Source organism: Orbicella franksi, chromosome 3 (genome assembly GCF_964199315.1).
Source record: "Orbicella franksi chromosome 3, jaOrbFran1.1, whole genome shotgun sequence".
Taxonomy (NCBI): Eukaryota; Metazoa; Cnidaria; class Anthozoa; order Scleractinia; family Merulinidae; genus Orbicella; species Orbicella franksi.
In genome coordinates, this window is record NC_138147.1 from 16,549,991 (window position 1) to 16,563,829 (window position 13,839).

Consider the following 13,839-nt stretch of genomic DNA (forward strand, 5'->3'; position numbering starts at 1 on the left):
ACTGTTGGGGGAGGGAGACGCGGGGACCAACTTTCCCTTTTAACAGTGATGTCAAATAGTGCCCTCTCGTTCGGTGAACGGTCCTGTTTTTAGACCCCTTTCCGTGAAGAGAGATCTAGGGGTCGCCTTGTAACCACCCACATTGATCATCTAGAAAGTGACACTTGCATTTCCTGCCAATCATGGAGCAGCGTAGCGAATGGGAGAAAGTCATTACACGACTGCGAGTATGCACGACGAGTTATAATTGCCTAGTTCCTGTACGGCTTTCTCCAAGGCCTTCGCGGTCAATTCATTTCGGTGACGTATCCGAAACACTTCGCCCCGGACCAAGTAGTAGTGTGTTTTCATCGTTTTCTTTGTCTTTGTCTCTGACCACTTTTAGTTGTTGTAATTTTATTCCCGAATTTTATTTGAATTTTCCCTGTTAATTTTTGTATTTTAATTTTGTTTATTTAATCTTGTACAGTGAAACCCCGCTCTACGGACACCCGCTTAATACGGACACTCGCTTATAACGGACAGTTTTCTTTGTCCCGGCAACCAAAAAGCTCATGTATTTTCTCTTAAATTAGCCCGCTTAATACGGACACCCGGATAATGCGGACACTTAATCATGTCCCTTTGGTGTCCGTATTAAAGGGGTCCCACTGTACTAATGTCACTGGGGAATTTGCAAGAATCTAAATGTAAATGCCTTTTTAACTGCATCCTGCGTTTGATTACATCTTCAGTTATTTGGCACTCTTCTTGAATGTTTACAGCCAGATCTGTGCTCGAAATGAACAGTTCCTTGCTTATTCGGATCCGCAAAAACAGGTTTTCCGCTCAGAGGGTCAATCATAATAATAGTATACTGACATATCACCATCTCCCGGAAAGTTGATTGCTCGTTTTCATTTTTCCCCCTATTTGGTGCGCTTCAGTAAGATTACTTTTTACCACAATTGCTGCTAATCTCGCAATCTAATTGGCTAATTTGCCGTTGTCGATAAGAGTCCATACCACGCTGCTCGCGTCAATGTGTCGCGTAATGCCTTTTTCAGCTCGCGCTCTAAAAAAAAAAAAAAAAAAAAACATTTTCTTTGACGTTGATACTGTGGTAAAAAACGAGTACGCGTCACCATAGTGGTCAAAATGATGTCGACTCACGAGGCGCAGCCGAGTCCACTCGATAAGAGTGGATAAGAGTACAGACCACGCTAAACCACATTCGATTTGTTTTTAACCGCAATATCAAAGATTACGAAAGAAATCTTTGTCAAGATTTGATGACAATTGAAAACAACGACTCGGACTTGAAAGTGCACGCGCTGCACTATGTAAATGAGCTATTTGTACGCGTCAGACTTTCCTTTCAAACACTTTTGCAAACTCGCTCAACATGCAGAAACAATAAGAAAAAAATGTTTGGGAAAAGAGTAATGACGCGTACTCGTTGTCGATAGAGTACAGACCACGCTAAACCACATTCGATTTGTTAATTGGAAACTATTTTACAATGTAATGTCACGCAATCTTCTCTAACAGAATTGTTGTGAAATATGCAGCCACGCTTGATGGACTTTATCTTTGGAAAGGATAAATTTTGCACTTGAAATTATGCATTATTTATTGTATAGCAATCAGTTTATTTCAAGAAAGCAGTTAACCAGGAATGAATGACCTCTATTAATGATATTAAAACGCTATTGACAAAAAAATTCCTGTTTGTTCTAGTCGCTTCGGAGCTCTCATTTGCTGAACAATCCCAGCGAGCCATGCGCGCTCAGCTGCTCAATCGTAGCTGTCAAGAGCAGAAGACATATATGGCGTAAAATTTGCGAAATTCTTTCGATGTGGAGAACCTATTTCATGAGTTCATACTGCGTATGACTTCATATTTCGTCATTGGATTTTTTGTGTAGAAAGTGATTTGGTTGTCTTCAGAATGAAGCCGTATGTAGAAAACATAGAGACATCATGTCCTCCAGACAGCCATGGCGAAGGTGACGAGGAACTATTGTGGAGTGTTTCGGTGACTAATTTGCCAAATGATGTTTTTGACGACGAAAATACGAAGGTATGTAGAGAGTTTATTAGCAGTGCCTTGTCCAGTCGTTGCTAGAGCTCCCCTTTTCAAGCTGCTTAATGGTTTTAAGTTGGTGGCTTTTTGGTAAACAAAACCGGTCAAAATTTCTTCGATTGAGCTGCGTTTTCCCGGCTAAAGTAACTGTGGTATTTCGTGGAATATGCGTCTTTCGAAAACATGAACTGCGAATAACTTGGATTCCATTTCAAAGACTGGTCTTAAAGAAGTGTGAAATTTAATATATAAACACGTACATAATAGTCAAAATGAAGGTAAGCGGGTGGTGAGAGATGCTCATAGTTAAAGTTCATTTTAAGTTTTGAGTTAACGTAAGAATATAAATCAATTAAATAAGCTTATTAGGACATGCACATTTAAGTTTGGTTGTATAATAAGCCTAATTTAGTGAGACGGACTTTGTTAGAAAGTAGCTTTCTTTTCCTTAGAGTATAAATGCCAAACATTCCCTTTCAGTTACAAGTCCTTACAATGAGTACTCTCCCCATCCCCCTAATATTTTCTCGTTTTGCCTTCGATAAATTCTACTGACAGATGATTGAGTAGAATTTTAGGTCATTTTTTGCCATTTATGGTAGCAAGTATCACAGCAAATAGAGAGAGGATTTTTTTCAGCAGAACGTTTCACCATTTTACATACATGTAAGCGAATATTATCATTTATGGTTGGAGAGATAAGGAAAATTGGGCAAATTTGAGTAGAATGAACTAGAAGTCAGAAATGATTATTTATTAAAACCAAGTGATTAATTGGATGTGGAAATGTGTGTACAAACTAAATCAGTGCTATTACATATGAGATACAAATTTGCAATGTTGCATTCTAAAGAGTCGTAGAGAATTGTCTACATGCATGTGTGACTTTCAAAGGTAAATAAATTAAAGTGTTGTTTCACTGCATAGAATTATGAGCAGCATTGTAATCCATAGCACTGAGAGCAGTGTAGTCTTAGAAACACAATACCATGATACTGGTTTTTCTTTTCCTCTCGACCTTGCCATCAATCAATCCAATGCACACACTATTTCAGCAGATCATTCATTCCTGAGATCACTCATTCCTGGACACTTAAATAAACAGAAATGGCAAACTTGAAAAGGAACTGCTGACTTCAGTTTTTAAACTGAGACTGTACTTAATTGTGTTAGGACTAATGTACATGAGTTAAAATCCCATATCGCAAAAATACATTGTTCACAAAGTCTTGTTAGTTCTTGATGTCATTGTGGTTGATGTTTATCAATCTGATTGAATATCATAGAGCAGTTTTCACTTGAGTGCTGTAAAACCAAAACCAAATCAATAACTTACCAGTTAGACTACTCAGCCAAATTAGAGCGATTTTTATTTGAGTGTCAAAAAGTAATTGGTTTTGCACTTACTATGCTACAGGATTGGCCTAAAAACCTCACGCCAATTTTTCTTCCAATCAGAAGTAAAACCAAAACCAATGGTAATTTGTTCGCACACGTTTTCCCGCGCTTGCGTTAGCTACATGTAATTACTTCAAGTTTTTATTGGCTCACTGTAATGTTAATGGCCTTTGTGATTGGCTAGAGTGATTACTTTCGGTTTTTGTTTTAGGACACTCAATTGAAAACCGCTCTATCTCAAACCATAGTAACACCAAAACCAAAACAAAAGTAATAATATTTATTATTTAATTAATTTTGACTCCCAATTGAAAACCCTGGTATTATCATGATATTGTGACCTTTTTTCTCTTTCAGGAATTATTTGAAAAGTTATTTTCTCCTTATGGAAGTGATGAAAAAAGCTTCATCTACTTGAGGACTTTCCACAGAGCAAGGGTTACATTTAACAAGGAAGAGAATGCTAAAGAAGCTAAGAAAGATTTGCATGGGCAGCTATTCCTGGGTTATGAACTTGGTGTCTTTCTTGTACAGGTGATTTTTCACATGGTTTTTTTTAGACTATAGAAAAACAATCTTTGTTTTCAGCATTATTGCACAGGAGTGTAATTGTTAAGCTCTGGATCTAAAGACATTAGAGATGCCAGCCTAAATAAGTTGAAATCTGGGAGATCACAAATTTTACCTTCTTGACCCTAAAAAAAGTTAATAAGTAGAATTCTACTGATTCAAACACAAAAATGCGTTAATTACCCCAACAATTTCCCCAAGTGCCAATGTAAGTCGGGCCATGCGAAATTTTTGGGGTAGATTATGCAATAAGTATGCAATAAATTATGTAAATTACTTTGCTTTCCCTTAAGCAATTCACCTGCTACAGGTTGTATGCAACCCATGGCCTTTTAGGGACAACTTGCATAATTTTAGCACAGATTAAACCAAAACTCCTGGAAATCTCTCTCAGACAATAGTGCCTCATTAATCCCTGGTTGGTGACACTGCAATGTGCTCTAACTTACACAAGGCACTTTTATGATAGTGCTGAACTCTCATCCAGGAGTGCAAATTGCTTCTGGCAACTTTTTTTCCCCTCATTTAAAAAAAATGATATTTGTATACAATATTATCTTCTTACCCTTCTTGGAAAGATTCAAATAGTGAAGGCCAATATTATGCCAATTAAAACAGCATTAAAATCGATAACAAAGGACCTTACTTAAGGTGTTTTTAAATACATTGATGTATGGTTTCATTTAGAAAGGTAATGATGAAATCAAAGATCTACTAACAGTTATTTATGGTATTGAAAATGTGGAACACAAGATGCTTGACATTGACTTATTGGTAAAGTTGTATTGTTTTGCAGAGACGTTCCTCTCTTAACAACAACTCTAATCTCAAACCTCCACCTCTAACAAAGCAGTTCTTGATATCCCCTCCTGCTTCTCCTCCTGTTGGCTGGGAACAAACTACAGAGTCCCACCCTGTGATCAACTATGATCTGCTTGCTGCAGTAGCCAGCTTGGACACCTCACAGCCTTACCAGCTACACATCTCAGCTGAAGATGCACCTAGCATTGTGGTGCACCTGTGTGATGAAGGAGGGGAAGAAGTGGAAGATGGTGACAGTGACAGGTTTCATCCTTTGAAAGCATTGCCAAGGGAAGTGACACAAACAAGGAGACCAGATAAGAAGATGTAAAACTCTTGTAGAATGCTAAGTACTATTTATATTTAATATGTTCAATTTCCTCTTTTTCTCACAGTGTGAGAAGTTGGAATCTAACTTTGTAAAGAGCAGTGTTATTGAAATGGTGCTATCAGCCATGCTGTTTGGTTTGTCTTGAAGCATGTAAAATATTAAGTTTCCTAAACATTCCCGAGAGTTCTCCTTCAGAGGTGGTGTTTAAATATATGAATCAAAAACTGAAGTATTATATAATGTTTAGAGAGTTTCTGTCCCATGTCCATGTGACTTTGATCATGTGGACACAAGGTACATGTGTATGTGGGCCTTCACTGTATTCCTGTGTAAGAAGTTCTGTGTGAAACCCTTTCTTTGCATTCCTAATGTAAGATTCCTGTGAAGGGCAGTTTTGGAAACTCATGGTTTAATCAATTTTGTTAACGAAAGTCAGACATAAAACATTGAATTGACAGCAGTTTGTGCTATTGCTTTTGGCAACCATGTTGTACAGATTCAAGACACTCTGTTTATTCCTTCTTTTTATGTGGACACATGTAGACCTTGGAAACTCAATCATTTGTGACAGGCTGTTTTCAGCATTTTATTTTGTGTCCAAGTCCTCAGTTCACACAAGTCGCTCACGATTTAATTAATTTTCACAACAAATGACAGGTCAAAACATTGAAGTGATGGGTTTTAGTTACACAAACAAATCTAAAGATCACAATGAGCTGATTAAAAAGTAAAAACTAATGCGTATTTTCTGTGAATAAACAAACAGCTATAAATAACAAAAATGAATTGTTAATATTATGTATGACGTGATCAATATTTCACTGTATATATCAACATGGGTCAGATCAGGGCATCAGGGCACCAGGGCATCAGGGCATCAGGCAAGATCAAATTAAATCGTAATGATACTTCAGAGTCCGAAATTGCGCTTTCCTGGTCGCCAATGCGACTGAAAATTTTGCACTGGCGACCAGAATTTTACAACTGGTCGCCAGCGGGAATTAACTATTTCATGTTACGATAACTGCACAAACAAGAACTTTGATTTTCAGCCAAATCGATTAAAATAAAATTCAAAGCCGCCCGCCAATTGGTCACTTCCTTTTTACCTTGCCACTGCTTTTGAAGTATAAAACCGGTTTTCCTGTTATCATAAATCTACCACACATTTTACAGTTGCAATCAGTGTGGAGCTTCGCCGCCATGTTTTTTCAGCGGTTTCCCATAACATAACGTATTGCGGGAGCAAAGGAGGCCCCATGCGTTCTTTCACCATGAATATTTATTCAGGCGATGTGGTGTCCAAAGATGTTCTGAAATCTTTCCGTAATTTATTACAAAGTGGAGACGGAACATCCGCAAAGAAATTAGATGAAGATTTAGATATTCTGTAGGCGTTAAACGGTGGAAATGTAGATCTGTCAAAGTGGTCAAAAGATGATTTCAGCACTGGTTTGATTCCTGATCTGATTACATCGAATGCAAATATTTTGCCGGCAAGCCCGTGGTGACCAAAAATTTTGGTTTGTTTTTCGCTGCGAAGGAAAAATTTTATTGACACTTTTTGGCGACCACATTTTTCCATATGGTGACTGCGAAAAAAATTTCAGTCACCAGTTGGCGCCCGCCGAAGAGAGTTAATTTCGGACCCTGTACTTGAAGTGTAATGCTTGTGTTCTGTGTACTTTACATTTTATTTAAAGTATGAGTTATAGTACAAGTGTCTCGCTACTAGCTTACTTGCATTAATGGGAGCAAGTGAACGGATCTCCTGAAACTGACTTGTGTGGACTGCCTTTCTATTCATCTGTTGTCAGTATCATTTCTATCCATGAAATAAAGCAAGTAACAACAGATTAAAGCTTCAACAAAGAGCCATGTAAATGTTCCTGAGATGTTCCTGACCTGTGCGACAATATGATAAAGGGCTGTAAGTACTGAAGTCCCAAAAAATTAAATGCAACTAAAGCCAAACATCAGAAAAATCAAGAGATCACAATGACCCGACCATCAGATGATGCATACTTTCAGGAAATTACAAGCAAAACAATATAAATCACAAGAATTTATTAATTCAATAAGAGTCAGATCAGGCCAGATTGAGTCGGATCAAATTGCACTCCTAAAAAAAGTGGAAGTGAAAATCTGCTCTTGTTTACTTTATCTAGCATTACTCTTGCATTTTACCCTTGTCTGGTTTAGCAGTGGATTTCTCCGTGCTCTAAAATAAGTGCCATTTAAGTGCCATGCCTGGCCAGACATTAACAACATTTGTTGCAAGGGGAAGTTGCATGCTGAGGGAAACAAACCCAACACTCGCCCTGAAACCTCAGCCCCACAGTGTAAGAACGCCCACATTGTGGCCACTACCCACAACCCAGCCACGAGCCCACCACCAGGCTAAAGAGATCTCTGAGTTGGACAAACTGGGAACAGGAGAGCTGAATGGCCACAGCCCATACATCAAATCCCAAAGCACCTATTCCCAGAACGAAAGCAACCATACCAGTTACAATAAGGCCATCCTCTCTGTTTTCTCCATTTAGGGTTGTCTGACCAACACATTTTTGGCATTTCCAAAAAAAAGTAACAATGTAGTTAAACCATTTTTCACTCTTAATAATCCTTTTAATCTGAAAAATGAGCATGGTAACAACATAGAGAAAAACAGGAACAACAGCAGGAACATTTTTTACAGTATATTTTCCGCCATATTGATTTTGGGTTCATGTCTTGTTGTTTCCAGGCTCCACAGTAATGATGTTAGGGTATCAGGCCTCCTATTCAGAGACTTCTTGTTTCTTTTTTTTTTTCCAATTCGGCCGACCAACCCAACATCAGGAAATCCATTCGACGCTAAACAAAAAAAGGGGGATGGCCTAATTGATTAGAAACCTGGACCACAGCACCGGCTGGGGTCCGGATGTAATCTGGTACACGGCATTAGACATCAGCCATAAATAGGTGCCATGCTTGACAGACATCGTAGTCAACAAAAATAAATTAATATTCCTGTCTCTTTGAACAAATTAAACGAGGTTATATCTACCAATATTTTATGGTTGTTTCAGAAGAAAACAATCATTCCCATTGCCCCTGTTGGATATCAGATGACTACAAGAAATTTGGCACTACATCTGCCTTGCTTACTATCTACCATCTCATATCCAATGTGCACTCAGAGAGTAATTTTTATTGTTAAATGTAATCCACTACCATTTGTCACTGCTGGAACAACTAATGTAGTTACTGTTAAGGATATTACACTAGGAGTGATATAATTTTCTCATTGTGTATGTCTTTTATATTGTGTTTATGGAAGAGGATAAGTCCTCTCTTTATGAAGGGAAAACTGGAATTCAAAAAAGTCGCTTAAATCAAGTTAAATCAGTAAAATAACCACACCAGGAGCAAACAGCACATGTATGGAATAAGGTAAGCCATTTTTATTGAGAATTTTCACTTTTAACTACCTCCATGGATATCTTGTAGAAAATCCCATATAAACCCTTATAATTCGATGCCATATAATAATTGTGTTGCTTGTGTGGTTCATAGAGAGAGCTTGGGCTGCCTGTGGTGAATCATGTACAGAACCAGGCCAACCCATAAAAGCGTCCAATAGCATCATGTTGTCATCACAAACAACCTTAATATAATCATAGGCTATAAATATAAGGCCCCACAACCAGTTCAGCTACTACATTAAACAACTGAAACTACCTGAAGCAGAAGGGCATGGTACTTTTTCTGACAGATGTATGATTCAGGATTTTCCATTGGTGCTCTTATTTTTACAAGGCTTCCATCTATTACACCCACTACCCCTGGGAATCCCCCTTCTGCTCTGAAACTTTCCATTGTTTCTCTCAACTGGGTAGCTGGTATGGGATTAAAAAAAGTATCAATTGCATTACGTTCTGAGAAGAGATAAGAATCATTTTGAACAAGCGGAAAGTTTTTTTGATAAGAGAGATTAGAGAAAAAGCAATCTTACCATTTGGCCACTTAATGTATTGGTTTCTTAAGGCCAGTACACTTTCCATAACGCGCCGAACCACTCAAGAAACACTGCTATATGTAACATTAAATCGATCGGCAATAAGCCGCGTTGTCTCCTGGTTTGTAATGCACCATAAGAAGATTGAAACTTGTTTCCGTGCATCTAAAACTTGCCTACGGAATGGGTTTCCGACGGGAAACACTCCCGTGGCCACTACCTCCTCACTAAGATTTCAAAAGTGGTCCTTTTCATACGGAAGTGACTTTGAAATTCATCTATGGAATGTTTGTTCGAAATACCCATGATACCTATTCAAAATTCTTCAGAATTAATGCTGCCGTAGAACATATGGGCAAGTCATCACCATCTTCTTTGATAAAGTGAAATGCGTAAGTATCTTCCAACAAAACTTCAAACACCACTGCAAATTCGGCAGGCATGTTTGTTGTTTCAAGCTGTTAGCACCCAGGCTCTCGCAGGAAAAAAAGCAATCTTTGTCAAATGGTATATACAGCGGCCCCCGTTCCATTTTTCTGGAGGAAAAATTGTACTGTTCCATTCGCCGGAAAATTCTCACCGGTTTTTCCAGTCAAATGGAAAGCGCTCCTGAGGTCTCTGGCAACGCCCCTCTGGGAACAAGATTGTCATTCGGCCTGAAGTGAACCTGTTATCGCTTGCTGTCGCCTGAGAAGCCCGAGTTGGTCCAGTCTCCTATCTATGTCACGTAACGCTACGCTCAACGAGAGAGAGGTCCGAAAGTAAAGCGTTACGTGAAAGAGAGTTAGATTGCGAGTGGTCTCCCTTTTGTTCGATAATCTGCAGGGAAGAACGCAGAATGACCGTACGAAGAGGTTAGAGGTAAAGCCGAAAAACAACATCCAAAAATTCCGTAAGCCACAAACCCGTGTAAAATAGATACACAATTTGCGTCCTAATAACGTACGTGAAAAAATTACTCGATTCTGATTGGTTGAGAGCAGTGCAGTTCAAGTGTAACACCAGTGCAAATTACACATCGTATTTCTGGATTATGATTGGCTGAAAGACAATAGGAAATTTTCTAAGTCAATGATATCACGTAAAATGATGACGAAAATTTTGTGCGGAAACTTTGAAAAAATGGCTTCAAGAAAGATCTTCCAGCACTTCCTCCACGACAATTTTTTCATGTTTATATTATTAATAAGTAGTCATGTGTTTTTTCTCGTCCAATTTGAAATTAATTTGCTCTTGCGAGTTTTTCAAAAAGCTGAAATTGCACTCTCCGAAGACATCAGACCGCCCGTGGAGCGGAGGGGTGGTGTTGAGCATGTTAGAATGTTGGGGCCGCCCGTTGTGTGGTATGGAGGATAATTTCTGGAATCACCCAATATTCTTTGATGACCGTTGTGATTTAGCAACGTACAAAAAAGTTCAAGATTCATTTCTACATTAGAAGCAGTCGAATCGGAAACTTAGTGTATAAGCTAATACTCAGTACCGGAGGATACCCACGCTACAGTTTCACGCTCTCCAAGCTTCTCGTTGTTAAGTCCCCGCCCTTCCACCTACGTTTGTGGCTTTCTGGTATTAATGTCGGGTTACTCTATTACTTCCACATTACTTTGAGTTCCATGGATGACGATAATAATAATAATAATAATAATAATAATAATAATAATAATAATAATAATAATAATAATAATAATAACTACTTAATAACCGCGAGTGAGGTCGTTACAGGAAAATCTCAAACTGAGGCCTTGCCGTATTGACCGAGCGATAGCGAGGTCAATACGGTAGGCCGAAGTTTGAGATTTTCCTGTAACGGCCGAACGGTCGAGGTTATTAAGTTGTTTATTATATGGCTCATGAATTAAAGAAAAGAAAAAATATTCGAGCGGAAGTCGTCAATTTACATCCGGCGATGCGCGCGTTTGCCGATTCACTCACTGTCTCAAACCCAGGGCAAAACTACACAGTCAGTGAACTTTACGTATTCCGTTAAAAACACACATTTCTTTACGGGAAAAATGATTGTCACAGCCTCAAAAAGGTATTTTAGTATCGTGGTGCCACAAGTCGATGGGGGAGTTTTTCCGACTTTTGTGGTGAAACGTCAACTCATATAGAAAAGACAGAAAGTGTTTCAAAATAGTCCAAACCAACGCTTCAGAATGTACTGCTCAGAATAACTCGATCTTCGCCATTCGCTTTCGACAACATATCTTCACCTTCTTCATTCTGGGATTTATGGATGAACTTTTCAAGCCTTGTGAAAGTCTAAAACTTCCTGCAGTTATCAGAAATACTGCTACCGACAGAAACCGCCCGATTGTTTACATCTGATGATCCTGGAAGCTGATATACACTTGCTTGTGTTAAAGCAATGGAATCTATTTGATGAGAACTGTGGCGGAGTTCAATATTTCAGTATTTGTTTGACTAAGATGATAACTTATAAGTTTCTTCGTGGTGTTCTGCTCAGGATGCATGACAGATCTGCCGATGGTGTTTTTTATTGAGCGATTTTAACTTTACTTAAGACTCGGGAAACTTTGATTGTTTTTCACTAGTGCCCGCCAAGGTTACCGGCTGGTGAGTCAAAAACGACTTCTATATAGCTTTTATTAAGGAAAAATCTCTAAACTTTTAGCTACTTACTTTCTCTCACTGTTTTAAATCGGCTTTTATCGTTTCAGCGCGCTTGAATTTTCAGAGCCGGGCTCTTCCTAATTTGCATAATCCGTAATCGGCCCGTGGGCATTACGGCTGCACAATGACCGTTCAGATCTCGCTCTTAGCCAATCAGCGCGCGTTATATCGGCCACAAGCCAAAGCCATATAATAATATTAATAATAATAATAATAGTAATAAAATAATATAATAATATAATAATATAATAATACTAATACTAATACTACTACTAATAATGATGATGATGATGATGATGATAATAAACGAATCTTTAAACAGGATTAACCCATCAGTACTTGAAAGTACTGCTATCATAGGGGTTCTGTAAGATTATAGAAATTTGAAAAGGTAAAAATACAAAAAAGTTTAAGAGCAAAACTGCATGGGGAAAACATATGAAAACTTACGAATAAAAATTACAAATAAAATGTTCGTTGGCCTTTTGTCTAAATAAAAGCCTAGAGTTCAGATTTCTTATGTGCGACGGTAAACTGTAAAAAACTGAGGCTCCTGAAAACGAAAAACTCCGACGGCCAAACTCCAGGTTCATTTTCGGCAGTTCGATTGAGGAAAATCCATTCCTTGTGTTGACACTATGACTAACCCTTGTAAAATAGTTCTTAAAAAAGGCGTACATACACTTCCGAGTAGACAATCCAAAACACACAGACAGACTTTTCTTTTCAAGTAGCTGTCAACTGATGGAATGCAAATGTTAGTCTTGTTTTCCAGACCTGAAGATATGCAGCTTAGGCCATTATGTTCGATATTACGAATTAGTTGCCTGCGTGTATTTGAATAGCTTAATGTAATTAGACTAGAACAGGTAAAAACAGGCATAGTCATAGCCCTGTAAATGCTTTCTGCAGCTGCACAAGTAATGGAAGAACGAATTTTCAGCAGTAGAGTGACTCTCCCGGTCGCTTTCTTGTAGGTTTTGTTGAAGTGCGCTTCAAAATTCAATGTAGGATCTAAATGGACACCCAAGTACTTGTAAGTTGTGGTTACTTTTTGAGACTTTCAAAACTACTTCGAAATCGAAAGGAACCTCTACAAAATGCCTTTCTAAACCTTAAAAATATTGAAGTGATAACAATGAAAGATTTTTTTACAGCACAATCGGAAAGTTTGTTTTCTAGCAACCAATTATGGCCACCACGAATTTGCTGAGTTACAAATCGGGAAATTTATTGTCTGACCTCAGATCTGAGGGTCATCGTGGCCATTTGCCGAGCTACACGGAAGATTTGCTTTCTTACAGCTACAAAACATTCTTTCCTGATGACGCAAGCGTTAGTTACTTGACTGCGTGCATGTGCTCATGATGTAATGTGCCCCTGCTGTGGCGGGGGTGGGGGGCAAATCGGCGAACAAATCCATCCCAAAAATTCTGGATACAAACTGGATTAGGATTGCGTTACACTACGTGAATGCAAAAATCAACCCCTCTTAAGTTTAAACCGTGTCACTTTCACTATCTACCGTCATTTTAACAAATAGATCGCATGTTGCAATGTCTCTGTTCAGTAATTGATCACAGATGATGTCAAAATGTGGTAAAGAAAAAAAAAAGTGGCTCACGAGGCGATAGCCGAGTGTGTCACTGATGTTCTTACCACATTTACACGTCTTTTGTGATCAAGAGAGAGAGAAGAGAAGCTGTGCAGAAGAGAAGTGGAAAAACAAACAAACAAGATACACAAGACTTTCAAAATAAACCAATAATTTAATACGAAATTCAAAAGCTCTTGACATTTGTTTCTTCTAAAATACACTCTGTACAAATTGATCAAAACAACAGTATCTGTAGTTGAGAGTACCGATATGTTCAAAACCAACAAGATCAAGTTTAAAGGTTAATATTACAATAAATAAAAGTAGTTTATAATCCGAATTAAATTGACAACTGCTTTCTGTCGAACAACAAAGTTTCCTCAAAACGCAATTTTTTTACGCTTAAACGCCATGATACAGGTCGATACAGGAGTAAAAGC

General features: G+C 38.3%; 1 protein-coding gene across 1 annotated transcript; it reads left to right on the forward strand.

Annotated features, from left to right (window-relative positions):
- The first annotated feature begins 1,782 nt into the window (after nucleotides 1-1,782).
- On the forward strand, nucleotides 1,783-5,947 carry LOC145481538 (calcipressin-1-like). Its single transcript, XM_081460030.1, has 3 exons — nucleotides 1,783-2,062; nucleotides 3,821-3,997; nucleotides 4,830-5,947. Exons 1-3 carry the CDS (start codon nucleotides 1,931-1,933, stop codon nucleotides 5,163-5,165), a joined length of 645 nt encoding a protein of 214 aa, XP_081316156.1. The 5' UTR covers nucleotides 1,783-1,930; the 3' UTR covers nucleotides 5,166-5,947.
- Nucleotides 5,948-13,839: the final 7,892 nt, after the last annotated feature.

Excerpts from the sequence above, each read along its gene's own strand:
- LOC145481538 (XM_081460030.1), top strand. The coding sequence starts at position 1,931 with ATGAAGCCGTATGTAGAAAACATAGAGACATCATGTCCTCCAGACAGC. Across the intron at positions 2,063-3,820 it reads TTGACGACGAAAATACGAAG|GAATTATTTGAAAAGTTATT; the intron begins GTATGTAGAGAG and ends TTTCTCTTTCAG. Across the intron at positions 3,998-4,829 it reads TTGGTGTCTTTCTTGTACAG|AGACGTTCCTCTCTTAACAA; the intron begins GTGATTTTTCAC and ends ATTGTTTTGCAG.